This window comes from Pelodiscus sinensis, chromosome 21, assembly GCF_052426305.1.
Source record: "Pelodiscus sinensis isolate ZL-2025 chromosome 21, ASM5242630v1, whole genome shotgun sequence".
Taxonomy (NCBI): domain Eukaryota; kingdom Metazoa; phylum Chordata; order Testudines; family Trionychidae; genus Pelodiscus; species Pelodiscus sinensis.
Window position 1 is genome coordinate 19769415 of NC_143072.1, and position 26512 is coordinate 19795926.

A 26512-nucleotide genomic window follows, 5' to 3' on the forward strand; every position below is an offset into this window, starting at 1 on the left:
CAAACTCTCTCTGGTATGGACATGAGCAACATATCTCGAACAGTAACCAACCATTCTTTCTGTGATTACAGCAACTATTGTGCCATTGTTTGAATGTGTCAGCAAACCAGTGTCCTGATTATTTCTAGTGATGAAAAATTTCATGACAAAAATCTAATAACTTAGTGAATCTTTTTGATGTAAGTGTCCGGCTTCACCTGTCTGAATTCCTTTGCGGTTAAATCAGACATGATTAGATTTGCTTTCGGTCAGGATCTGCTATGTAGAGCTGTGCAGTATTAAAAGGTTGCCACGTCCAACCCGGAAGAGGCAACGGAGCTTGTGATCAGCTAGAAGTTTGTAGAGTTTGGGTTCTTCGTAAGAGAGCTGCTGCATAAACGTTGTCTTCATTATTGTCTCCTATTCTGTACGGTTTGTTACTGGACCAACTATCAACTTACCCAGGGCTTGGCTTGGGCTTGTTTTTGTTTTAATTACAGTCTATATAATTAGTTCCCAGCATGTTGAGGTAATAGAGAGTTGCTCCAGCAAGCTTCCAATTTCCTCATCTCATTAGGTTTTTAACGCGATTATTAGTATAATAATCAGCTATGATGATTTCTGTTTGTAGCTTTTTGCGTTCTCTGATTTGCAGGGTGTCTTGATTGGCTAATTTAGGCAAATTATTTTGATTGTCTTGATGATGGTTGGTTGATTAGAACACAGCAGGGGTATAATTCCTCTTCCTAGGAAACGGAGCACTCTTTTGGTTTTTGGTACCAGAGCACTAAGGATTCTTGTGTGCGTGCACATTTAATTATTATATTTGCCCACAACACTAGTCAAATGTCTCGAAAGCAATTACATTAGTGATAGAATGAGCATGGATGATGTTGGGAGAAATTGGCAGCATGCAGAGGGGACAGGTGGGAGGGATTTGGGAAGATATTGTAGCAATGTGGAAGGCTCTGTTTCCTTATATGCTGTTTTAGGGGATCGCTGAACCTTATGGCTACAAAGTATTGTTCCTGGGCCTAATGGTGGGATACTTCCTGAGAAAACATTTATAGCGCTGGAAGCAACGACAGTGGAAGAGATGCTCTAGCCAAACGCAAACTATTGGGCTCCGTACAAATTGCATGAAATTCTATGCCTTGTGTTATATAAGAGGTCAGACTCGAGGAGCTTGGTGGTTCTTGGCCTTTAAGTTTGAGTCCATTGCCAGGTTAGCTGGAGTGAACTTCGACCCTCTCACTCATTGTGCTGTACTTGTTGAACTGAGGCAACATTCCATTGTTCTTCTTTCCTTTTGCTATCTCAAATGTGCTTGGGATTCTAAGAATGATGGTTGGACTCCATATTTATTCTAGGGATGTGAAGGACTAGTTAACTATCTGATAAGCAAATGCTTATAGCAGGCTTGTCGACTATAGTCGCTCCCCCCTCCCCTTGCTGCCTCTATCGGAAAGAGGCAGCAAGGAGAGGGAAGAGGAGGGGATACTTCAAAGCAGCAGCACCGCTTGGGGCCAGACCATGGGCACCATGCGGCGCTGCTGCTGTGAAACACCGCGAGGAGCCTGGAGACACCCCAGCTGGCCCCGGGCTGTTGCTACTCTTCAAAGGCGGAGGCGCCCTATTGACTAAATGCATTGACTATTCGATTAGTCAGTTAGTGGATATTTAATATCCTTAATTTATTCTCCCTCTGTGACTCCAGGTCAAACTTCATCATTTTTAGTAGTCAGCCATTTTTTGTAATTGTGCCTGTTTTACAGGCTTCATGTGGCATCAGAGCATGTGCCACCAAAGTCAGTGCTCATAGTACAGAACATGAAGCTGATCTGACTTTGGTACAAAGCATGCACTGAAATCAATGGAATTATGACAATATTTAAAACCAATTTAAGTGCCTGAAACATCTGGTCCAGACTCTGCTATAAGCAGTGACAATTTTTTTTTTCGGTTTGAAATGGAATCTGTCTCACTCTTCCATAACTTTGCCGTCTGAACAGTACTAAAAGCAAGGACAGGTTTAAAGTTTTTTTTCAGTAAAATGAGCATGTGTCTTGTAAGACGCATAGGATCCAATCCAGCAAAGCAAGGAAACGTGTTTAACGTAAGCATCTGCTTACTGATAAGCATGATTAATTGCACTCACTTCAGTGGGACTACATACATGCTCAGGGAAATGGCTGTGTTGGCAGCATAGGGAGTAGATAGACGGATACCAGGTTTACACAGTCTTCTCCAATTATAACTGTTTTAAAGAGCACTATAGAAAGACTTTTTCATTAGTATTTTCAGCATCCATCGTTTCGTTGTGCAATATGTTCTCAATTCTCAGAACATGGTGGACTCACCAAAACATAAGTGGTAATAAAAAAACGAATTCAGCATAGGAAAGTCAACAGCAAGCACCTTAACATGGGAAACAAACCGAACTTATGATCATTGTATTCAGCTGAAATAAAAAATAAACGCGTAACTTCCAACAGCACAAACTGTGGTTGTTACCTGTTGGGGCATTTCAAATGTATGAGCAGGTCCAGTCTAACTCACAGCTTATTAGGAGCTGCGGGTTGTGCTGTATGGCATCAGAAAGGTAAAGTTTTTCTATGCAATAAGGCCTAGGACTTGACCGATGACCTTTATATTAATATGTAGAAATTATTTCCATGCCCGTTAGAGGAGCCAAATCTATAAAATATCTTGTAGACTTTCTAGAATGAGGTTAAAGTCAATTATTAGAACTCATTAATTTCTCAAAATTAATAACAATTGTTCCTTGGCATGAGCAATGTTAAGAATATGGAGAGTTCTTTGGGGCTGGGGACTGTCTGTTTTGTTGTGTGTGCAGTGCCTAACACAGTACAGTTGTAGTCTGATTTGGACTCCTAGGAACTACTACAATACAATTTAATAATAACAGTAGTAATAATAAATAAGAAGAAAACCCCACAAGAGTTCTGACTCTAACCCAATCCCTCCTGCCTGCCTAAATTCTGCTTTAAGACCCAATATTAGTCAAAAATATTGAAGTAATCAAGAACCATCTACTGCAATAGGAAAAAAAAACTAAACTGATTTAATGTGCCCCTGCAACCTGCTTTAATGGGATTTTTATCTTCCGACCATCCTTATTTACAAAATAAAAATGGAATGCAACTCTAGCTATTGCAGTGGTAGATTTTAATGACAGTGACTCTCCATGCTGCACTCCGTCCCGTCTCTCAATAGCCCATAGGCTGAACAGATGGTGCACAATGTGTTTGAAGGACTGATACCATTTTTATTTCCAAACAGAGGGAATTCCCTAAATTTTTCACGTTCCGTGCCAGGGATAAGGTAAGTTGAACAGTTACCCGTGCTTTTCTCTCTCTCCATTTTAAACAGACTTTCCTCCCTCCCTTACAAGCCTTCTAAACCTCTCTAAAAGGGGAGCGGGTCCATGGGATCAAAACCTCATCAGGCATTTCTGAACATACCCCGCCCTCCTTTATCTGGGCACTCACTATTTTGACAGCTGAGTCAATGAGAGTTACTAGTCTCATTAGTCAGTTTGAAATCAGATCACTTATTTAGGTGCCTTAAGTATAGCTTTAGAAGCCTACATTTAGATTGGTTTTGGAAGTCTTTTCTATAGTGATGGACAATTACTAAAATGACTCCACTGATAAATTTCACGTCCTCCCGTTGAATGCGCTTGCCTGCATATTATATGGCATGATGTCTAGCTCGAGACCGTGCTTGTTCTGAGGACCATGGCTGTAGAAACAGTATCATTCAGGATGGGGGGATGTAGGGATGTGGTCGATTTAGAAGACTCTTCCCCTGTTGCAAAAAGAAGGCGCCTTATGCAGAGCATATGAGCTGCTGTGCTTTGGTTTTTGTTCTACACTCAACGTGCAGACCGTTTCACTACATACCTCTTAACTCTAATGGCTCTGGTGCATCTGACTGGAAATTGTGGCAGCTTCACTGAATTTTTAGGTTTGTAATCAATATGAAAAATCATAATAGGAGCAGTGCAGTGCAGCCCTTGTGTTGTTTCTTTACTTCTATCTGTTTTACACTGTCCTCAAACTTTCAGTTTTTGATACGTCAGTGATTCTGTGTGTTACCGACCAAGGTTTGGACAGCTAGGTAGGGATGTCTCATGCATTTGGCCTCTTTAAAGGTGGGAAACAGTTTGCACCTGTGGGCTATCAATATTAGTTTCTGCTAACATGATCAGTAGCGAAACAATTAAGCCATGTTGACACTCTTAAATTTCAGAGTTGGGCCATTTAAATGAATGGGAAAGTTCACACCAACAAAAGCATATTTTTTAAATAAAAACAAAGCAAATATCCTATCCCAGCACCCCCAAAAAAGCTTAGCATCTGAAATACAGTTTTGCAGGTGGGGTAAATTCTGTCACTGTAGAATAACAGAATACATGAGACCTGCTCTGAATGTCAACATTAGCCATCGTGTCTTAAGTCAGTAGATTTTATACACTTCTCTCCATTTTACTGGTTCCAGCTTCTTACCTGACTTTTTCACTTTTTATTCCTTTTTGCACCCAACATTATGGGGTGCGCTTCTCTTTTCTTTCCAGTTTGAAGAAGATAGGATCTACCGTCACCTGGAGCCAGCTCTGGCTTTCCAGTTGGAGCTGAACAGAATGCGAAACTTTGACCTCACCGCCATTCCGTGTGCCAACCACAAAATGCACCTGTACCTGGGAGCTGCTAAAGTTGAAGTGGGCACTGAGGTGACCGACTACAGGTTCTTCGTGAGGGCTATTATAAGGCATTCAGATCTGGTTACTAAGGTGGGTTTACTGCTGTGAGTGGTCTCTTTCCCAGGTTTGATGTGAAAAACCATAAAGTTAGAAGTAGCGGTGTGTGTGTGTGTGTGTGTGTGTGTCTCAAGTGTAAACCCATTGCCTTCTACTGGATGTCATGATACAGCTTTTGGAGCATGTCTGATGGCACCTAACGTTTCAAGGGTTCAGGTCCAGACTAGGTGGATGTCATACCTTCACTGGAGTTATTCCAGATTTAGGCTGGTGTAATTGAGAGCACAGTTTGGTCTGGTATTTGAACTAGTATCAACACCAATGTCTTTGGCTCTTGTATTCTGGAGTATTGTACTGCCCGCTGGCCTGAATGTAGCCTTTTTTCTGTGTCAGGTTCGGTTGTGGTCTTTTGCAGCCCAATGACCCTGTGTTTTGGGTCTGAGGGATGGCTAGTGGAAAGGGAGTAACCTTTTGGCTTTCTCCTGTAGGAGGCCTCCTTTGAGTATCTGCAGAATGAAGGGGAACGCTTGCTTTTGGAAGCCATGGACGAGCTGGAGGTGGCCTTCAATAATACTAACGTGCGCACAGACTGCAACCACATCTTCTTAAACTTTGTGCCTACGGTCATCATGGATCCATCAAAGGTACAGTCTCAGCTGTCCGGCTGAATCTCACTGCATTGGAGTGTTCTGTAGGGCTCATGTTAGAGCACTGGATAATAATACACCGATTCCGCCTGTTGTTTTCTAAGGAAAGCACAGGAGATCAGTGGTATATATTGGGAATGGGAATGGTGGAGAGAGATTTATATTAGATATCCTAATATTTTGAAGTAATTTTTCTTTTCTAAAAGAAACCATGTAAAAATTAAGTTTATGGAATATATTTTGGCTCTGGAAAGAGCCAATAGTGAATGTTGTTCCTAAAGAATATGAGACTGAATAACGCGTAGGGAATAATGGCATTGATTAGCTCGGATGGCAGGGACAGGATTGCAAAGGCTTTAATTAAAATGGCCGTAGACACTTGTCCTGTTTTCCCAGAAGCACTACAGAGGTCCTGAGCATCACAGTTCCCAGGGACTGCAGCAAGAGCTGAGCTGTTCAGTACTCTGAGTGCCCCTGAACAGCCTTGGAAAAGAGGTTTTGGGAGAGAATATTAGAAACTGTCTACAAATTGCCTTACTTTAATATGCACTATTTACCAACAGGAGTATATTATAAAGTTGAATAAAACAGCATAGGAACAAGCTCAGAGTGGTAATTGCTTTGTTGATTTAAGGCCCTGTACTGTACGTGCAATGAAACATGGTTATTGTGCATATAAATGCTACTTAACTGTTTACCAGGGATTTCACTCTGGGTGCTTTCCTGCATCATATAATTCTTAGTTGGGGAAAAATGTTTGCAGTAGGTGAGAGAGGGAAATTCAATCCAGGGGGAGCAGCAGGCCGACTGCAACGTGGCGCTGTGCTGGCTGGAGGGGTGACCTTGCTAGCGCATCAGAGACCCAAGTTTGAAACCAACCTTCAGGCTCTCAGAGGTTCCCAAACTTTATTGGTTTGTGTATTTTTAAGGCAAAGTTATAAAGTGAATTGGTGAAACATGAAGCTCATGTACCACCAGTGGAACACATAGTCCAGTTTGGGAACCTCTGGCTCTCTCGTTTCAGTTCAAAGGGATACTGGCAGCATGGTTAAAGTGGTGCGCCCCCTCCCCCCCCCCCCCCCCCCGTTAGGGACATTAGTGTCCTTGCTGAGTGCAAATGTCATTAAAGCCTCAGAAGGAGCTGTCTGTGGACGTGAGGTCTGTGCTGCACTCTGGCTGCTCCTGCAGTAGAGTGCATAAATGGAGGGGAGAAAAAGGAAAGGCGAGTGGTGGGAATTGAAGAGGTGGGCGGAAAATGTTATTAGCCCCCACTTGGGATATCCTGAAATTCTGAATGCTGGCCTCATGGAGCTGAGCCATTCCCCATGTGTTGATAGGGTCCGGCGTGGAAAGGAGGAATAACGAAGGGGTGGATCTGTCCACAGCCAAATGGCAATGCAAATTCTTCGCCAAAGAATCAATGCCCACAAAACAGATATTAGACAGGATCACAAAGAAAAAATAGTTTCTTGCCATTTCAACCAGAAAGGGCATTGTCTCAACGACTTGATTACCTGCATCCTGCTTCAAAGACCTTTTCACACCAGACTTGAAAGAGAATCCTCTGAACTGTCATTCATACTTAAAGTCGATACTTTTCACCTAGGTCTAAACAAAGACATTAATTATCTTACCCATTACAAAGATAGCTTCCCCAATTATCACCTCTAATATCATTAGCTCACAGACATTTACCTCCCCCCCCCACTCATCCCCCTTCTGTTCTGAAATGTGATTTGTCCTTTTCATATGTGTTCATTTTTTTGATTGTATCCTTTGGTATATATGGTTGTGCCAATTTTCTTCCACTATTTGATCTGAGGAAGTGGGTCTGGCCCACGAAAGCTCATCATCTAATAAACCATCTTGTTAGTCTTTAAAGTGCTACATAGTCCTGTATTTTGTTTCAGCTACACCAGAGTAACACGGCTACATTTCTGTCTCTGTTCTCTGTGCTAAGATTGAAGAGTCTGTGCGGAGCATGGTGATGCGCTATGGAAGCCGCCTTTGGAAACTCCGTGTCCTCCAAGCAGAGCTGAAAATTAACATTCGTTTGACACCAACTGGAAAGGCAATTCCCATCCGTCTCTTCCTGACCAATGAGTCTGGCTATTACTTGGACATCAGCTTGTACAAAGAGGTGACGGACTCCAGGACAGCACAGGTACGGCTCCGTGGGGGCATGGACACACGTATTACAGAATGTGGTCTTTGGGAGTCTTTTTGTTTGTTGATTTTTTTTTTTTTTTTTGGCCTGACTCAAATGCCTAAGTAGTTATTTCAGTTAAGAAAGAATTGTAATTCTATGAGTCATCAAATAGGCATGCGAATGTGCCAAACATATAACTGCATTATGCAGAGGTATATAGTCTGTCGATTAACATACACCTTGTTTCCTTCATGCAAACACCTCTTTTTTCCCTTCTGAAAAAGTCCTTTAGAATTAGAAAACATTATCTTTGTATGCGCTGTTGAAACTATCCTGTAGAATTCATTAGAAAATTATACCCCTGCTATGTGCTTCTGCAGGATGATTAGAGAAATCTATAGAAGATATCTCCTCTTTTTAAATTCTGAAGGAACAGTGAATAACGTGGGAGCCCATTTAAAATTTCTGGCGAATCCTACTGCAGTCATGTTTATTAAACAGAATAGGACTTCAACATGGGGATTGTACTGGGCAAATTGGCCAAAACTATAGTTAAGAACAGAATTGTCAGATTTTTATAGATGAACATAAATTATTGAGGGAATGTCAACATGGTTTTTTGTAGAGAAATCACGCCTCACCAATCTACTGGAATTCTTTGAGGGGGTCAACAAGCATGTGGACAACGGCAATCCAGTGGATATAGTATACTTAGATTTCTAGAAAGCCTTTGATGAGATCCTTCACCAAAGGCTCTTAAGCCAAGTGTCATGCAATAAGAAGGAAGGTCTTCTCATGGATTGATAATGGGTAGTTAGGGAACAGAGTAGGACTAAATCAGGGGTGGACAATAATTTTTAAAAGGGGGCCAGTTCACAAATTTCTGAAGTGGCCATAGACCATCCTGGAAGGGACGGAGCCTCAGGTGGAAGGGGTGGGGCCAGGAGACTTCTTGTGCTCCCCCTTCACAGACCCTGAATTGGCCTGGGCGTAGGGTAGTGCATGAAGTCTTTGCCCCCCACCCCGGCACTTACAGAGAATCGCCAGCTGTTTGCGTGCTCCCTCTGCCTCCAGGCCAATCAGTCCCTCGATCCCTGCCTCCTCCCTGCCAGGGGCGTGCAGTGGCTAGAGAGAGCTGCCAGCTGTTTTAAAACAGCTAGCAGTTCCCTCTGATGCCACGTGCCTCTGGCAGGGGGAGGAGACTTTGCACGCTCCCCTGACCCCAGGTCTCAATTGGTTTGGAGGGCCGGATCTGGCCCACGGAGGTGCTCTTGCCCACCCCTGGACTAAATGGTCAGTTCTCAGAATGGGGAGAGACAACCTGCGGTGTCCCGCAGGGGTCCATACTGGGACCAGTCCTATTCAGCATATTCATAAATGGTCTGGAAAAAGGGGTAAACAGCGAGGTGGCAAAATTTGCAGATGATTCTAAACTACTCGAGGTAGTTAAGTCCAAAGCAGACTGAAGAGCTTCAAAAGGATCTCACAAAACTAGGTGACTGGGCAACAGAATAGTAGATGAATTTTAATGTTGCTAAATGAAAAGTAATTAATATTGGGAAAACAATCCCAACTATGATGGGAACTAAATTAGATGTTACCGCTCTAGAGAGATCTTGGAGTCATTGTGGATAGTTGTCTGAAAATATCCACTCAGTGTGCAGCGGCAATCAAAAAAGCAAACAGAATATTAGGAATCATTAAAAAAGAGAGAGCGAATAAGACAGAATATCTTATTGGCTCTATAAATCCATGGTATGCCCACATCTAGATACTGTGTGCAGATGTGGTCATCTCAAAAAAGATACCTTAGCACTGGAAAAAGTTCAGAAAAGGGCAACAAAAATGATTAAAGGTATGGAATAGCTGCTGTATGAGGAGAGGTTAAAAAGACTTGGACTTTTCAGCTTAGAAGAGAGAAGACAAAGTAGGGACATGATAGAGGTCTATAAGATCATGACTGGTGTGGACAAAGTAAACATGGAAAAGCTATTTACTTGTTCCCAAACCCAAGAGTTAGGGGCCATCAACTGAAATGAATAGGTAGCAGGTTTAAAACAAACAAAAGGAAGTATTTCTTCATAACAATGCATGGTCAACCTGTGGAACTTCTTGCCAGAGGATGTTGTGAAGTCCAAGATTTTAACAGGGTTCAAAAAAGAGCTAGATACATTTGTGGAGGCTAGTTCCGTCAGTGCCCATTAGGCAGGATGGGCAGGAATGGTGTCCGTAGCCTCTGTTTGTCAGAAGCAGGGAATGGGCAACAGAGGATGGCTCTCGATGATTCCCTGTTTTGTTCATTCCCTTTGGGGCAGCTGGCATTGGCCACTGTTGGCAGACAGGATACTGGGCTAGATGGACCTTTGGTCTGACCCAGCATGGCTGTTTTTATGTTGTGTAGGTACTAATGTTTTTTGGTTTACTTAAAATCTGCAAAAGCACTTACCTATTTATTAAAATGTGGATTTTGGAAATGCAAAATACTAAAATAGAAGCTTATGTTTGGACTGCAATAACATGTCTGCCATGCAGTAGTAGCAACAGAATAAATTCTATGGACAGTGTTTGTATTGAATACAATGTGCTGAGTCACCATTTTTTCCTTTTTCTAAATCTTTCCTGCAAGCTGCTTGGGCATGCAGTCTCTCCTGGTCTAGAGATCCTCGTAGAGATAATGTCCACATGTTTTGAATGGACTGGGGAAAAAGAAAAGAACATTGCGCTAATCTGCAGTGGCTCAGCTTAAAGTTTGAGTTTTGTTAGCTGTTTGCCAAGGTGACCTTTCCTTTTGCAATCTGTTTCTGGCGAAATGACCAGAAAAATATCCCCATAAGGCATAGATTTTCTTTTTAAAAATGCTACACGTGTTTATGAGGGTCCTTCTGTAATTCTCACAATGTTTGCGATGTGTTTTCAGGATAAACTTAAATATGATTCAGTCAAGGCATTTTAGGAACAGGGTTGGTTTTAATTAACTTTAACAATAGATTTAAGGCAAGCCCATTCTTGTAAAACTAGCCTCCTGAGATCTTGATGTTTTTGCTGACTATTTACCTTTTTTACCTTTTTTATTTAACAGAATTTTTAGATTTCTCCCTTATATGGATCTAAGACCATTAGATAGTGAATCGGCAGCTCCTCTCAACCTTTTTCAGACCAAATAGGAACTCTGGTTTAGCACAAGGTCTCATCTAAACAAGTTTTTCTGTTTTATTATAGCAGGAGAAGACTTACCAGGTGTTACCTAGGTCCAGATTTGGCCCAGCGGGACATGGGCTGCACTTCCCATCTGTTAGCTTCTTCCTGGGTCAGGGCACCATGTAGGCTGCCCACCAGTTTCACCCCGGAGCTAATCCAAGGTGGGGTGGGAGCCCGAGCAGACCTCCTGCTGGCTTCTCCATAGGGTGCCAAAGGAGAAGGGGCACTCAGGTTCTGACCACGGCTGGCCTAGGAGTGGCCGGGGGGGCCCAGAATGGTGGGTGGCTGCTCCCCAGGGACAGCCCAGGATGGTGGGGGCTGTGCTGCTGACCAGGACTGGGATGTTTACTGCCCCCTGTGGTCATTCATGAGCATAACTGTGTCTGCTATCACACCCCCCCTCCCTTTCCGTTTGATGCAGAACAGTCACATTCCAGGCACATCCCATTGTCCTGGCGCAACCAAACCCTGACCTTGCTTTAAGTTGTAAAAGGCAGAAAGCTCATGGGTGGTCAGTAACCTAGGCAAGGGAAGGCAGAGCCGTCTCAAAATTGCCTGCACGGCCGACTGCCCAGGGCTGGGGGGCTGCTGCTGGGGAAGCCATCGGGCCACTGCTTGGCAGTCCAGCTTTGCCCAGTGCTGATGAGAGAGCTGCATACCAAATTTGGTGGTCCTAGTTCAGATCCGTTGCTGCATACAAGCAAGTGCGCTTGGTGCTGGATACTGTAAGGATTGTAGAGGCGTATCAGCCTAACTAGAAATTCACCAGAGAAGCCAAAGGTGCAGTCAGAAACAGAACCCAGAGCTTCTATTTCCCAGGTTTGTGCACAAACACCAGCAACACTGCTGAAGGGCCCGATCCCCCAAATCAAAATTACTGCACAATGCTAAGCACTTGTTTTCCTGATTAAATAGCTGTCCTGCCGAAGAAGCTATTTTAAAAAAGACAAAACCAAACCTCACAGAAAGGCGTAAGAATGGCGCAAAATATTGTATTCTCAAAAATGGCAAAAATGAATACTGCTTACTGAATTTCATCTCTGTTTGACCCCACCCCCTTCTTCTTTCACTCTTTATCGAACAACTTCCATATAAAAGAATGGAAACTTGGAACATCAGATGTGTTAGGAACAGCTTAATCATTTAGCTCCAGCCAAATGTGTCCCTATTAAGCAGGGCGTAGTCTAATGCTGTCCCAGTGAAGCAGCACTCACTGCAGCTTAGTATCATTAGTTGAAATGGATTTTCATTTGCGATTTCCGATGGGATCAATTGCTTTGTGACGCTGCATCAGAGTGGGCCCTCCCTATTCACGGAGTCCTGACTGAGTGGACTATAAAGCACCATGAAGTACGGCAGCTGAAAACTCAAGTCACTGCTCTAGAAGAATATTTTAAACGTGTAATATCAAAACTTCAAGCCAAATGACATATGGCAAGTCTTGTTCTCGCTTCCATGATCAATCAGCAGAGATCTGAATGGTGTTTAGCTACTGTGCTTATCCGGTGCTGTATGTATACTGTTCAGGTCCATAAATAATAGCGATCCTCTCCGCTCACACAGTCGTGCTGTCAGAGGAAATGCAGGAGAATGCGAAATCACCAAAGTTATGGACAGCCAGGCTTCTCTGCAGGCCGGTTATGGCAGCCTGCCCGTTCCGACCAGCGTGATCTATTCTTCTAATAAGTCAGGGGTGTTCAGAGTTGTACAGGAAAGGCCCAGTCCTGCCTGAATGGGGTAGCATTGGATGTTTGAACACGGCACTGTGCGATGTGTGGGTGTTGCCATCTTCTGAGGGAACATAAGCCAGGCCAGTCAAACTAGCCTAGCCTGTGGAAATGAATTGAAGAAATACGGATGCTGATCTAATGGATGGATCTCAGGTTGCCTTTCTTCATGCTGGCCATGTTTTCTGCCGTAGATTATGTTCCAGGCATATGGAGATAAACAGGGACCGCTTCATGGCATGCTGATCAATACCCCCTACGTGACAAAGGACCTGCTCCAGTCCAAGAGATTCCAGGCACAATCTTTAGGGACGACGTACGTCTACGACATCCCTGAGATGTTCCGGCAGGTAAATCTTCCTTGGGGGATGTCTGCGGTTTTGTACCAGCAAAGTTTGCTCTCATTGCTCATTAAGGGCTCCTGGGAGCTGGAGCCATGAAACTCCATGCCGGAGCAGTGATACTGACAAGAAAGCTGGGCAGCTAGAGTCTGACTGCTCCCTACTCCCAGCTGGGCTGCTGCCTGCAGTCTCCCTGCTCAGAGATGAGAGGAGCCCTGGGTACCTGCCCCGCTCCCAGCTGGCCGTGGGGAGGTGAGAGCCTGGGGAGGCAGCTGGGGTCCTGGCAGGGAGCTATGTAGGTCTGAGAGCCAGTGTTCACGTTAATATCTCCCACTCCTGAGTGGAATGAACGTTCTGTGCACCTACATGGAGGTGACGTGCAACAGGGAGGAACTATGCGCCACGTACGCTTCATATTGGTGCCCATAACAAAGCTTGTGTGGCTCAGGGCTGGGGCAGAGGGTTGAGGTGCAGGAATCTGAGGACTCTGAGGTGTGGGACTAGGGTTGAGGGGCTCAGGGCTGGGGCGGAGGGTTGGGGTGCAAGGGCTCTGGTGGGGGATGAGGGACTCAGGGCTAGGACAGAGGCTGGAGGTGTGGGTTCTGGGATGGGGCAGGGTGTAGGAGTGTGATGGGGGGGCTTGGGGGCCAGGGTAGGCCATGAGGGGGCTTGGGGACTGGGCCAGGCCATGGGAGTCTCAGGGGCCAGGCCACTCTGGCCACTGCTGAGGGTACACGGCCGGGGGAGAGGTGCTTGGTTCAGGCTATGCCTCCCCTGGTCACCAGGATGGAGAGTATGTTGTGGAGGCGGCAGCCTTCCTCCCTGCCTTGCACACCTGCACAGCGCTAAGTAGGCAGCTACGTGGCCATGTAGCTTCCAGGGAACTTAGCTGAGAGTCCTGGCTCTCCGCCCCAACAGTGCCCCTCCTCAGTTGGTGGAAGCACTTATGGTGAGAGATGCCACTGCAGTGATTACTGGGATGGCTGCAAGTGGATCTAACACTGGTCGACTTAGGTCTGTAATTAGACATGCCCTAACTGCAGAGTAGGAGTGACTAATGCCGTGGTGGCAGTGTTTGGCGCTGTTCCAGCGAGTTACAGGACTAACCTTTCTGCTATGGACCAGGCCTCAGTGAGTGAGCTTGTTATGCGGCGAGATCCATCACACTGGATGTTTCCCGAGGGCTAGTTCGTATTCTATAGCTGGCTTGTTGGGTCATAGAGCAAATCCCAAACCCGTGGCTAACTGTGGCGATGTTCCTTGGACTCACGTTATCGTTCAGGGCTTGACATTTCATCTAAGGTGGTATCCAATAGTGTTGGCCAAATGCTGGATTTGGGGGCAGTTAATGGAAATAGAAGTTTCTGTCTTGATATTGAGTCATAACAGGTTATGGTAAGGATGCCAAGAGTCAATAATTGTGACAAGGACATATCTCTTCTCCCTTATAGTCTCTGATTAAACTCTGGGATTCCATGAGTGAATATGCGTTCCTGCCAACACCGCCATTGCCTTCTGATATGCTAACGTACACTGAGCTGGTATTGGATGACCAAGGTCAGCTGGTGCATATGAACAGGCTGCCAGGAGGAAATGAGGCAAGTTACTTTCTAAAACTACCTTCCCTCTTCCTGCCCCCCCTCCCCCATCAGCAATACGTTGTGGTTTATAGACTGCTTATGGAAAATTATGGTGAAAATGTACCAATCCCGTCTGCAAAAGCTACTTGTGCTCCTTTTCAGAGGCAAAATCTTTCTCTTGAATAAGACGCATACCTTCCATACAAGTGGCACTTGAATCTCCAAGTAAATCATGGTTTATTTTCAAATTTGTGCTAGTGCTTTTTTTTCCCCTTCATAATTTCACCATTCAAATATTTAAGCTAGCTAGAGTTTGTATTTAAAACTTTTGACAAAGCTTAATTAGGAAAGTTTTTGTTCAGTTTAAAAAAAACACCCTAATTTTATATATCTTCTAATTAAACATTCCCCTGTAGCATTGGGTAATGAACTGGCATAGTCTCAGAGGGGTAGCCATGTTAGTCTATAACTTGAAAAACAATGAACAGTCCTGTGGCAACTTAGAGACTAACAAATATATTAGGTCATGAGCTTTCATGGGTAAAACCTGCTTCATTGGACGAGTTGGAGTGGAAATTACAGAATACAGGGTGACTATGTCTAGACTGGCAAGTTTTTCCGCAAAGGAAACTGCTTTTGCGGAAAAACTTGCCAGCTGTCTACACTGGCCATTTGAATTTCTGCAAGAACACTGACTTACTACTGTCTGAAATCAGTGCTTCTTGCGGAAATACTATGCTGCTCTTGTTCGGGCAAAAGTCCTTTTGCGCAAAGCTTTTGCGCAAAAGGGCCAGTGTAGATAGCTCAGATTTTGTTTTGTGCAAAAAAGCCTCAATCACAAAAATGGCGATCGGGGCTTTTTTGCGGAAAAGTGCGTCTAGATTGGCATGGACGCTTTTCTGCAAAAAGTGCTTTTGTGGAAAAGCGTCCGTGCCAATCTAGGTGCTCTTTTCCGCAAATGCTTTTAACGGAAAACTTTTCTGTTAAAAGCATTTGTGGAAAATCATGCCAGTCTAGAGGTAGTCGGTGTGGAAAACAGCAAAAGAAGTTAGCTGTCAATTGTAGACTAGTGTTAACAAAGCTAATTAAGCCCTGCTAGATGTGTCCCATAGATAGTATCTGATGCGGAAATGTGAATATCAAAGGTGGGGGAAATTGCCTTTATAGTGCGTTAAGCAGCTAATATCTCTATTCAAACCCAAGTTGATAGTGTCAAACTTGGAAATGTACAACACTGCCCTCTAGTGACTGGTCCTGTAAAGGACTGGAGTATACTACTGCTACCAGTCTAATAGAGTTACTCTTAGCTCAAGTCTGTGTTATGATGTTGGAAGTCCAAACTCTGCTCACAATCTCCAGGGGCCTCTGCTGATGGTGGTTACATTTTAGGGCAACTGGGCATCCCGTTTTTAAAGGGAAAGATTTTGAATCTGAATTTTCAAGACAAACCTGATAACCAGAGACACAAAGAGGTTTTTTTCTGCTCCTGCTGGGTGTATAGAAAGTATGGTAGTAGTTAAATATTTAAGCCCTTCTGCAGGTGTTCTGACTTTTTTCTTAGAAAATACAGGACAATTTTCGTGTGTGTGCATGCGTGTTTTTCTCCTCCCCTACATCAGTAGGGGCAGGTCCTGCTACTGGCTGGATCTCTGCTCACTAGTTGCCCACCCACCAGAAATGGTGAACACTGGGGCTATGTCTACACTCACGGCTTCTTGCGCAAGTATGGCCATTCTTGCGCGAGAATCCGCAGAGCGTCTACACTGCCCGCCCGCTCTTGCGCAAGGAAATTTACAGTACGGCGTGGTAAGAGAGGGCTTCTTGCACAAGAGCTACGCTCTTTTTTAACAGGTGTAAGCCCTCTTGCGCAGGAGCTCTTGCACAAGAGGGCAGTGTGAACGCTCGGCAGGGATTTCTTGCACAAGAAAGCCCTATTGCTAAAATGGCCATCGGAGCTTACTTGCACAAGAGCATCCACACTGCCATGGGCGCTCTTGCGCAAAAGCACAGCTCGCACATGGCAGTGTGGACGTTTCCTTGAACAAGATTTCTTGCACAAGAACCCTTGCGCAAGATGTTCTTGTGCAAGAAGCTGCGAGTGTAGACATAGCCTGGGGGTGGTGTTGGGGCAAAGATGCAGCGCATGGGCTCAGCTGCACCCCCTGCTGATCCATCAGCACAGCTCTGGTGTGTGCTGGTTCTTGGCAAGCAGGGCCACACCCCTTGTCCTGTTTCCAGCCGGCACTGGCTGCCTGCTGTGGAGCCTGGGTGTGCGGTCAGGAACCAGGCAGGGTCTCGCCTCTGCTGGCTACTCACCGGCCCTTTGCATGCTCCCCCTCTTGCTGTTCTTTCCATGCTTTGCGCCTTCACCCCCCCCCCAGCCCCACTGCTCCTCCAGATCTCCCCCACCCAAGCAGGACACATCCTGATCCCCCTCAGCAGGACTTATCCTGTTGCTCAGCTCACCAATAGCCTGGCCAACAGATTCCTTCCTTCAAGCTGCTGGACAGGAGGAGCTGAGCCCTGTGTGTGCCAAAGCCCTGCATAGCACTGACACCGGGAGTCCTCTCCTCAGCTAAGCGCAGGAATGGTACGTGTAAGTAGTGTCCCTCCTGTCCATGCCCTGAACCTGCAGGCTCTGTAGCAGCTCGCAGGACTTAGCACCTTTCTCACCTGCCCCCCACCAACCATGGTTCCTGCCACTACAGAGTACAGTTCTGCTTCATCCCCTCGGCACCATCCCCTGCTGAGGCACCCCTCTGGCCAGGCTCCAGGGCAGCTGAAACTCCTGTAGGCAGGTTCCCAGGGCCCTGGTGCACAGTGCGTCCTTTGGGATGAACCCCATTCTGCCCATGCTGTAGCCAGGGGACAGGAGACAGCTGGGTTACCCCAGTGGGCAGCAGCAGCCTAGAGGATTGTGTCTACACTCTGCAGAGAGACTGCCCTGGTCTCCCCCCTGGCTGGCCCCACTGGTCTCCCCCCCTCTCTCCCACACACATGCTCCCTGCAGCTAGAGGCAGCTTCAATCCCTTCTCTCCTGCCCAGTGCTGAAAGGCTGCTGCTGGCCACATGCTGGTGTGAACCCTGTCAAGAATCGTGCCTCAAGAAGACACGGCACCGGGTTCTAAGAGAGCCAGGTCTGTCCCAGGGACCCAGCTGGGCAGGCAGGCATGGAGAGCCGAGTCAGGCAGGAGGGTCAGGTTTGCTGATCAGCCCCCATGTAGGAAAAGGGCACAGGAACGCGTGCATTACCTCTCGTGTGTGAGCCTGAAAGATAAGAAGCCAAAGAAGAAGAATCTAACTAGGCAGTCGTTCTTCTTAACGGGCTCAGAAAACGTGATGCTAATTTGAATGTTTGTACCACCCAGTTCTGACTGATCACCACTGAACTCACGTGAATACAAGTAATTTTAGCAGGTGTCCCATATTCAGCATCGGGAAATATGGTCAGAGTTTGCAGGGCTGAGCTAGCAGGAAAGTGAAGTTGCCTAGTACGAAAGTGAACCTGATCACTGAATTTGGATAATGAAAATGAACTGCAGTAAAAAAGTACATGTCCCTTTGGATATTTAAATGTAAACCATCTAAGACAGCAGTTGCATTCAGCAGTGGCATTCATGTTTTTGTATATTATTGTTAAACTACCAGTATCCCTTTAACCAAGCATGTTAACCTTAAGACTGGTAAGAGTCTTGTTCCTATTGGGAGCAGTGATGGGTGGAGATGGCAGGTTATTCCAGCAAGGAAGTTCAGGGAGATTTGCAGCAGTGTTTACTGCATCTCTCTTTATAAGCCCTTTGTCAGGGAAAGATTTTGAATCGGACTTTTCAAGACAAACCCGATAAATGGAGAACTGGGGAGTGGTTTTTTTTCTGCTACTGCTGAGCATATAGAAAGAATGGTTTAACTAATGTAATGAAACCCCCAAATGAGACTTTTATTTTGGGTGAATGTTGGGGTTTTTGCCAAGAGGTCCAAGGCTGCAGCGCGGTGTGGAGCCTCTTGCCATGGTCTTTCTCTTTCCATCTGCATTTCTCTCTGCTCTCGTTCTGTGCCTGAGTGAATGGAGACTGGAGGAAAAGCGAAGTCCCCAAGGGACAGAGCTATGTTCTTGCTGAAATTACAAGCACAGAGCTGCCTGGGCATGAACATGTAGTGTTTACTCTGCCAGTATGAATACAAATAGTCTTATTATATGAGATTCTGTACCCAAAGACCAAAAAAATTAGTAGTTCTTTTTAACCCTTGAAAGATGTAAGTTGTGCCTTGTGTGGAAAGACGCAACCCAGCAGCACAAAGAGCCCTGTGGGGGCTGTATAAATATTGCCATGGGTAAAACTCTGTAAGATGCGGTATGTTGAGGGCTGTGAAAATAAGGCAAGAATGCAAGCAACATGCAGTTAGTGTCTGCGCTGTTTGTCACCTCCTTTTGCTGTCCATCTCCTTGGAAGATGACTGAGGATGGCCAAATTCCGAGTCGAATCTTGATAACTCTATTAATATTCCACAAGGGAATGACCCACTCCAGAATCTTTCGGGCATGCTCTCCGTCTCGGTTGAAGCAAAGAGCGAAACCGAAGACTCCATTTCTCTCCTTTCCCAGAGAGGTTTGTGGCTAATGCTCCGGGCAGCCTGTACAGTATGTCAGCCAAGCCAGCTCCTCGATAGATTAGTTACAGTAGGACAACACACAGCGAAAATGAGGTGTGAGGCGTTAGTATTGAATTCTGTTACCAGTAGCCAGGGGACACAATAGAGCCCCTTCAGTGGCAAAGTGGCCAACCTAAGGAAAGGGTTTCAGCCCTCGAATTCTGAAGGACAGGTGACACTCAGGAGGGGACGAGCTGTCAAACAGAGGCATGCCTCTGTGCGGCGTTCGCTTGAGCAGGGAGAGCTGACTTTAGGCTTTTACCGTTTAATTTGTTTTAGCTGAGGAAACAGATTTGTCACAAGCCTGCACTCCAGCTCCTCGCACCAAGGAAGATGGCAAGTGGGAGGAGAGGAGGGACAGTTGAGGTTTGATTCCTCAAGCTTCGTTTCTGGAATGGAAAAGGCAACGTGGATAAAACCAAGCTGACAGGCGTGTTTAAAAAGAAGAGGCAGGAAATAGACCCAGGCTGCTTTTGCTCACAAATAAGATGCGTCCTGCAGATGCTGCATATTTCTACTTAGACGTGAAGCAAACTGTTATCTGTTCGGTCCTTGCTGTCACCCACCTTTGTGAGAGAAGTTTGTAATTCCGAGTGGAGGCATTGTCCAGGAGCCAGAGGAGGGAGGAAAATAACACGACATTTTTAACTGGTTCAGACACATTTGAGAACTAAGCATCTTTTCACCAGCTACATTTCATTTGGTCTCCAAACTTGTCTGAATGTATGCGAGAGGATATGTGAGCACGAACACGCTCGCCTTTAAAATGATGGAGTCGCTAAGAAATGTTGCCTAGTGAATCGTGAATGAAAGGCCACATTTCTAAAGGACAAGGTAGAAGTTAGACCTCTTAGGCCCTTATCATTGGGAAGCTTTAGTCAGGTTTCCTGTGCCTCGCTTTCTTTATTGGTAAAACAGGGTCGCTCTGATGTAGTTCGCGGTGTTGTGGTGATTGATTTGTGCAAATTTTAACTAAGAAACAAACCTTAGAAGCTGTAAGCACTGTACCAGTGCTAGGTGTTAAATCACCACTCAAGCAGGGGGTATAATTGAATCATAGAATCATAGAATACTAGGACTGGAAGGGACCTTGAGAGGTCGTCGTGTCCAGTCCCCTGCCCTCATGGCAGGACCCAGTACTGTCTAGACCATTCCTGATAGACATTTATCTAACCTCCTCTTAAATATCTCCAGAGATGGGGATTCCACAACCTCCCTGGGCAATTTATTCCAGTGTTTGCCCACCCCGACAGTTAGGAACTTTTTCCTAATGTCCAACCAAAACCTCCCTTGCTGCAGTTTAAGCCCATTGCTTCTTGTTCTATCCTCAGAGGCCAAGATGAACAAGTTTTCTCCCTCCTCCTTATGACACCCTTTTAGATAGCTGAAAATTACTATCATGTGCCCCCTCAATCTTCTCTTTTCTAAACTAAACAAACCCAATTCCTTCAGCCTTCCCTCATAGGTCATGTTCTCTAGACCGTCTATCATTCTCGTTGCTCTTCTCTGGACCCTCTCCAATTTCTCCACATCTTTCTTGAAATGTGGCGCCCAGAACTGGACACAATACTCCAATTGAGGCCTAACCAGTGCAGAGTAGAGCAGAAGAATGACTTCTCCTGTCTTGCTCACAACACACCTGTTAATACATCCCAGAATCATGTTTGCTTTTTTTGCAACAGCATCACACTGCTGACTCATATTCAGCTTGTGGTCCACTATAACCCCTAGATTCCTTTCTGCCGTACTCCTTCCCAGACCGTCGCTTCTCATTCTGTATGTGTGAAACTGATTGTTCCTTCCTAAGTGGAGCACTTTGCATTTGTCTTTATTAAACTTCATCCTATTTATCTCAGACCATTTCTCCAATTTGTCCAGGTCATTTTGAATTATGACCCTATCCTCCAGATTAGGCGCAATCCCTCCCAGCTTGGTATCATCTGCAAACTTAATAAGCGTACTTTCTTTGCCAATATCTAAATCATTGATGAAGATATTGAACAGAGCCGGTCCCAAAACAGACCCCTGCGAAACCCCACTTGTTATGACTTTCCAGCAGGATTGTGAACCATTAATAACTACTCTCTGAGTACAGTTATCCAGCCAGTTATGCACCCACCTTATAGTAGCCCCATCGAAGTTGTATTTGCCTAGTTTATTGATAAGAATATCATGCGAGACCGTATCAAACGCCTTACTAAAGTCTAGGTATACCACATCCACCGCTTCTCCCTTATCCACAAGACTCGTTATCCTATTAAAGAAAGCTACCAGATTGGTTTGACATGATTTGTTCTTTACAAATCCATGCTGGCTGTTCCCTATCACCTTGCCACTTTCCAAGTGTTTACAGATGATTTCCTTAATTACTTGCTCCATTATCTTCCTTGGCACAGAAGTTAAACTAACTGGTCTGTAGTTTCCTGGGTTGTTCTTATTTCTCTTTTTATAGATGGGCACTAGATTTGCCCTTTTCCAGTCCTCTGGAATCTCTCCTGTCTCCCATGATTTTCCAAAGCTACGTGATCTTCTATATATTTGAGTTTGTCTGTGAGTGTCCGTATACCTGTCTGTCCAAAAACTCCTCCTAAACGGTAAGAGCTAGGACTACCACATTTGGTATACCACTTCCTCTTATCCTAACTGAAGGCAAGGTCAAGGTTTGGTTGTGCCAGGAAAATGGGATGTGCCTGGAATGGGATTGCTTCTCGCAGAACCATACAGAAAAGCGACAGAATTAACAGGCAAGTGAAAGGACATTGCCCTCCCCTGTCAGGGACTGCTCCATCCCCAATCCTCCTCCTCCCTCCCCCAGGTGCCCTTTAGGGAGGGATGGGGGGCTGAAGCTCCTCCCTGCCCCCAGTTTGTATGGGGACACATAAAACCATACAAAAGAGAGACAATCACAAGGGAGGTGGAAGGGGCTGGCTAGGGGCACTCAAGGGGACACGCATCCCTTCCGTGGCTGTGCCTGCTAGAATTGCAGCCGCCGTGATCCCTCATCCCCAGTTCCACCCCAGAGCAATGATTTCAGTGAAGCATGGGCATTTTCATTCTCTCCCTCATGCCACTGCTCACCTCTGCCTCCATCCCCAACTGCTTGCTGTGGCCAGCTTCGGTGCCGTTTCCTCCAGGCATGGGCTGCTCCAGCTCCCGTTACCACTTCACGCCCCGGGGGCTGCATTGCTGGGGAGGAGCTGCTGGAACTTGGTCCCCTCTGCCATCCAAGCCTGACCCCCTTCTCTCCCGGGCTCTCATGCTGGGACCCCTCCGCCATCCGAGCCTGACCACGCAACAGGATAGAATTCAGAACTGTTTTGGAGCTAATTTGCTAATACAGATTTGTTAGTGGCAGGAAATGTGTATGTAGGAGAACCGAAGAAGGCATAGCATGTGGAGAATCAAGTCGTAGCAGTCAGCAATAATTCCATCATATTCCCTGGCAAATTGGAGCTACGATTGTGACTATTTCTGAGACACAAATTTAGTAATTCCCAAATGGGAACGTGAAAAATGAAATGCCTGCCACGTGGACGCTCAGTATGTCTCAAAATTAGCAAGGCACTGAAATGTGTACATTGAAATAGATACACTGCATAATTGAAAAGGGGGGAAAAAAGTGTTACAATAATTTGCAGACAAAAACATCTCCACTTGTTAAGGTTTTCAGTGAAGTCATTTTAAGTTCATACAATTAATAGGTTTATTTGCTTTATGCCACAACTTTTTTTTAAACCAGCTCCTGCTGGTTTGTACCCTCCCTTTAAAAAACAAACCAAAACAGCGCCGTGCAGAAGCCAGTCCAGCAAGGAGCTGAAGAGTTTCTATGGGGGGTGTTCTGGGGGCTCTTTGGCACCAGTGGGGGCTGGAGGTGCTCAGAACCTTGCCCTCTCAGAAAACAGATCAGTTTGGTACTATGGAGAACCTTTGTATGTTTTAATTTAGGTGTATGGCTGATGGTTTCTCTCTGACAGACTGTGTACCCTAGAACAGGGGTTGGCAGCTTTTCAGAAGTGGCATGCCAAGATTCAATTACTTCACTTCTATGTATGGGTCTGAGTGGAAAGGGAAGGGGCAGGCTAGCTACAGTGATCGTATTTTCTGAACCAGCTGCAGCTAGGGAGAACGGTTTAATTTAAATTATTAAACAGATTAAGCATTTTAACTTTCTCATGTTAGTTTATCAAACTTTATTTAAAATGAAATAAAATATTAATTTATGTCTGACACAAAAGGTTTCCGTGTTTTTTGGGTCGGGGACCACTGACCCACAGAGAAATCTGTTGGGGACCACACAAGTGAGAAGCGAAAGAACTCCTCCAAAACTCCCAATCCTCACTGAGGTGGCCCCCAACTGCTGGGGGTAGGGTGTCTTCCCTAAGAGGGAGCGGGCAGGAGCAAGGCAGGGTGTCAGAGCAAGCTGTGGATGTGGGGTCTTGGTGGGGGGAAGGGAGTGAGTGAGGGTGATTGGAGGGTGGGGTCCGGTAATGAAGAGGGACACTTACCTGGCTTGGCGTTCCCTTGCACTGGGGAAAGCCTCACGTGTTACTGCGCTGCCATTCCCCCAGTGGCGAGGGGATGGGAAGGGAGCTCAGCCCCCTCCTCCCACATAGCCACGAGGCTGCAGCTCTGGCTTTCTGCTCGGAGGGCATGCGGGGGGGGGGGGGGGGGGAGAAGGGAGGCCCAACCTTCCCTGCCAGACTCAGCTGGCGGTGGAGAGCGTCAGAGTGAGTGCTTCCACGTGCTGCTGTTCCCCTAGCGGGGTGGGGACGAGAGGGGCAGGAGGAGAGAGAGCAGGGGCGCACCTGCTGAGCCCCAGCACACCCGACCTTGCAGCGCTCAGCCGGGCTCTGTGCGGCCCCTCCTGGGGCTGAAGCGGCAGCTCCAAGGCACTGAGGTTCAGGAGCAGCTCCGCCGGGTTTTGCCTTGGACCTGGCACCCCTCCCTCTCTCCCGCCCCGCCCCCCAGCAGCGGCCACTAACAATGAATGGCCACCTGGAGATAGAGGCGGCAGCAGACCAGGGCCTCGTGCAGCAGAGGCAGTCCTGCGGGGGAGGGCAGGGGGCTGTGCAGGGCGGTGGTGGGCAGCCGAGTGGGTGACGGGGCTTGCCAGGACTCGAAAAATGCTCTGGAAACTGTGCAGCCCTGGAAGCCACCCTGGCCGCCTGCTGGCAAAGCGCCCAGAGTGTCTACGATCTCTGTGTGTGTGGGGGAGGTAGGGAGGCCGTTGCTGCCACGCCGCACTAGTGTGAGCCTGTCCTCGCTGGGGGAAGGGAAATGGCAATGCATGGAGCCAGGGGGGCTAGTGTTTCCCACACGCCGGATCGGGTGAGGAGGCTCACGTGCCAGTGAAAATCCTCTTGTGTGCTGCTTATGGCACGCGTGCTATAGGTTGCCGACCTGTGCCTTAGAAGTGTAACGCTGCCGTGGCTGAGATTGTAACATGAATCTCTAATCTGGTTCAATAAGCAGGCGTCCTGTGAGAACACGGATGCCCCTAGCAGTGTCAGAGTGGTGTGTTAACACAGATAAGCAAAGATTTTTGAAAGTGTCAGCAGCTCCCGTTGAGAGAACATATACAGATTTGCCAACTTCAGGGAGTAACTCTTCTGAAAATCTAGTCTGGACTTCTGAATAGATAGTCTTAAGCGGAGAGCTGGAGAAATGCCCTCCTAATAGGTATGGTACTCCTTGAGTACGATATTGCATCTATAGCTGGTTCTCACGCCTGGGCTGACTGCTGGAGCCCCGCCACTTCCAGGGAGGGTGGGCGAGAGAGCGTGAGCTTGGGCTGCCTCCCCTTAATTTGAGAACTGCTGGTCTAAAGTTTCAATAATGTATCTGAAATCCCAGTATTGACAAAGTGATTGTTCCCCTAGGCCATCAGCCCGCTCTTCATACTGGTACAGATTTCACCGGTTTCATTTTTCAGTTTCACCAAAGTGTTTCATTAACTTGGACCCACATTCACCACTGCCCGCGGGGTCAGCGGAGTTGTGTTTATGACAACAGTGAATGTGGCCCTCCACAGCAAGGAGGCGACGGTTGTTTCTGGGACACTTCTCCTGATACCCCATCCCCGGTTCTCCAGCTAGATCACACACAGAGTCACTTTTTCCTGTTGACACTAGATGTCACAGTTTTCCCTTCACAGTTGCCTGAGGTTGAGAGAGACTCTGGGATTGAACCTTTTTGCGAAGCGTTGGCAAGCATCCTTTCCATTGCATGTGGGAAGATTTGCCCAGGCGTGTTACAGGAAAGAGCTAAGTAAAAGGGGTAGAGGAACCCCTGTGCAGCAGCTCCATGTGTTGTTTGGTGCAACAGAGGGATAGCTAATGAGTTTCATGCAGGGAAGGCTTAATAGTTAAGCTATTTTTATGCTCTGTGGGTTCTATGTTGTCTTGCTTTCCCCTCTCTTAGCACAGGACAGAGGGTATTAAAACCTCAGTGCTCAGATACATTTAATAAACCTGAAAGAACTTAAGACAAGACATAGCTGGGTTGTGTGTTTATAAGGTCTGTAAGTTAGTGTAGGGTTGGGAAGGGGGAATGGAATAAGTTTCTCTCTGTGGGTGCGTCTACGCAGCAATTTTATTTTGAGATAACTAGCGTTATTTCGAAATAATGTGCACAGCTACACAGCCATTCCGTTATTTCGAAATAAATTTGAAATAAGACAGCTTCTTCCGACTTCTGTAAACCTCATTCCATGAGGAATAATCCCTATTCTGAAATAGCTATTTCGAAATAAGGCGTATGTAGACTCTCATCTGCTGCTATTTCGAAATAGCCCCTCACCAGGGCCATTCTAAGTTATTCCTTCCCAGTCCCTCCTGGGGCTCTAAATCAAGATAGCACGTCTACATTAGGGAAGCCTGCCTCGGACTAATTTTCAGGCTTCCCTGCAGTGTAGACGTGCTATTTCAGAATAACTATTCCTGAATAGCTTATTTTGAAATAGCTGTGCAGTGTAGACATACCCTGTGTGTTTCCATTTGCCCTTCCCCTCCCCCGATTTGTTTTATGAAAAGTCCTGTCATTCGGTGTGAGAGAACTTCTCCCCTTAACGAGACTTGGGAACAAACCCTGTGTAAAGGCTCTTGAAGGTTATAGACCGGAAACCTGAGCAACTGTTTCTGCTGTACTCATCTGAAATAAGTTGGGTGCAGTTTCACCAAGGGAGCCTCTGTAGCAGAATATTTTAGGCCCCAATGGTGATTCAATACCTGATGGTAGTAGCATAAGGACCAGAATGGAACAGATTTTCAGTCGAGAACAGTAGAGTGCCATTTTACAGAGCCATTAAGTGCCTCCAAAGGTAGGGCAAAACACATACATTAAAATAATAAACTTCCTGAAATGGATTCCTGAGCATTGGTGAAGGCAAATCTTGTCTTCCTTTTTATGTGCCTGGAACGTCTAATATTACTGTCAATGAGCAGTGGGTGTGAAGAGTAA

At 46.1% G+C, this 26512-nt stretch overlaps 1 protein-coding gene across 9 annotated transcripts in view; it reads left to right on the forward strand.

The window, feature by feature from the left end:
* The window catches only part of ACACA (acetyl-CoA carboxylase alpha), a 237340-nt gene that overhangs the window by 110548 nt on the left and 100280 nt on the right, over positions 1–26512 (forward strand). For all 9 annotated transcript variants that reach the window (XM_075904774.2, XM_089772238.1, XM_089772236.1 and 6 more), the window contains 6 exons: positions 3283–3324; positions 4580–4795; positions 5251–5406; positions 7370–7573; positions 12678–12833; positions 14276–14422. In XM_075904774.2, the coding sequence (XP_075760889.2) occupies positions 3283–3324; positions 4580–4795; positions 5251–5406; positions 7370–7573; positions 12678–12833; positions 14276–14422 (921 nt within the window). The remainder of the gene's footprint in view (positions 1–3282; positions 3325–4579; positions 4796–5250; positions 5407–7369; positions 7574–12677; positions 12834–14275; positions 14423–26512) is intronic.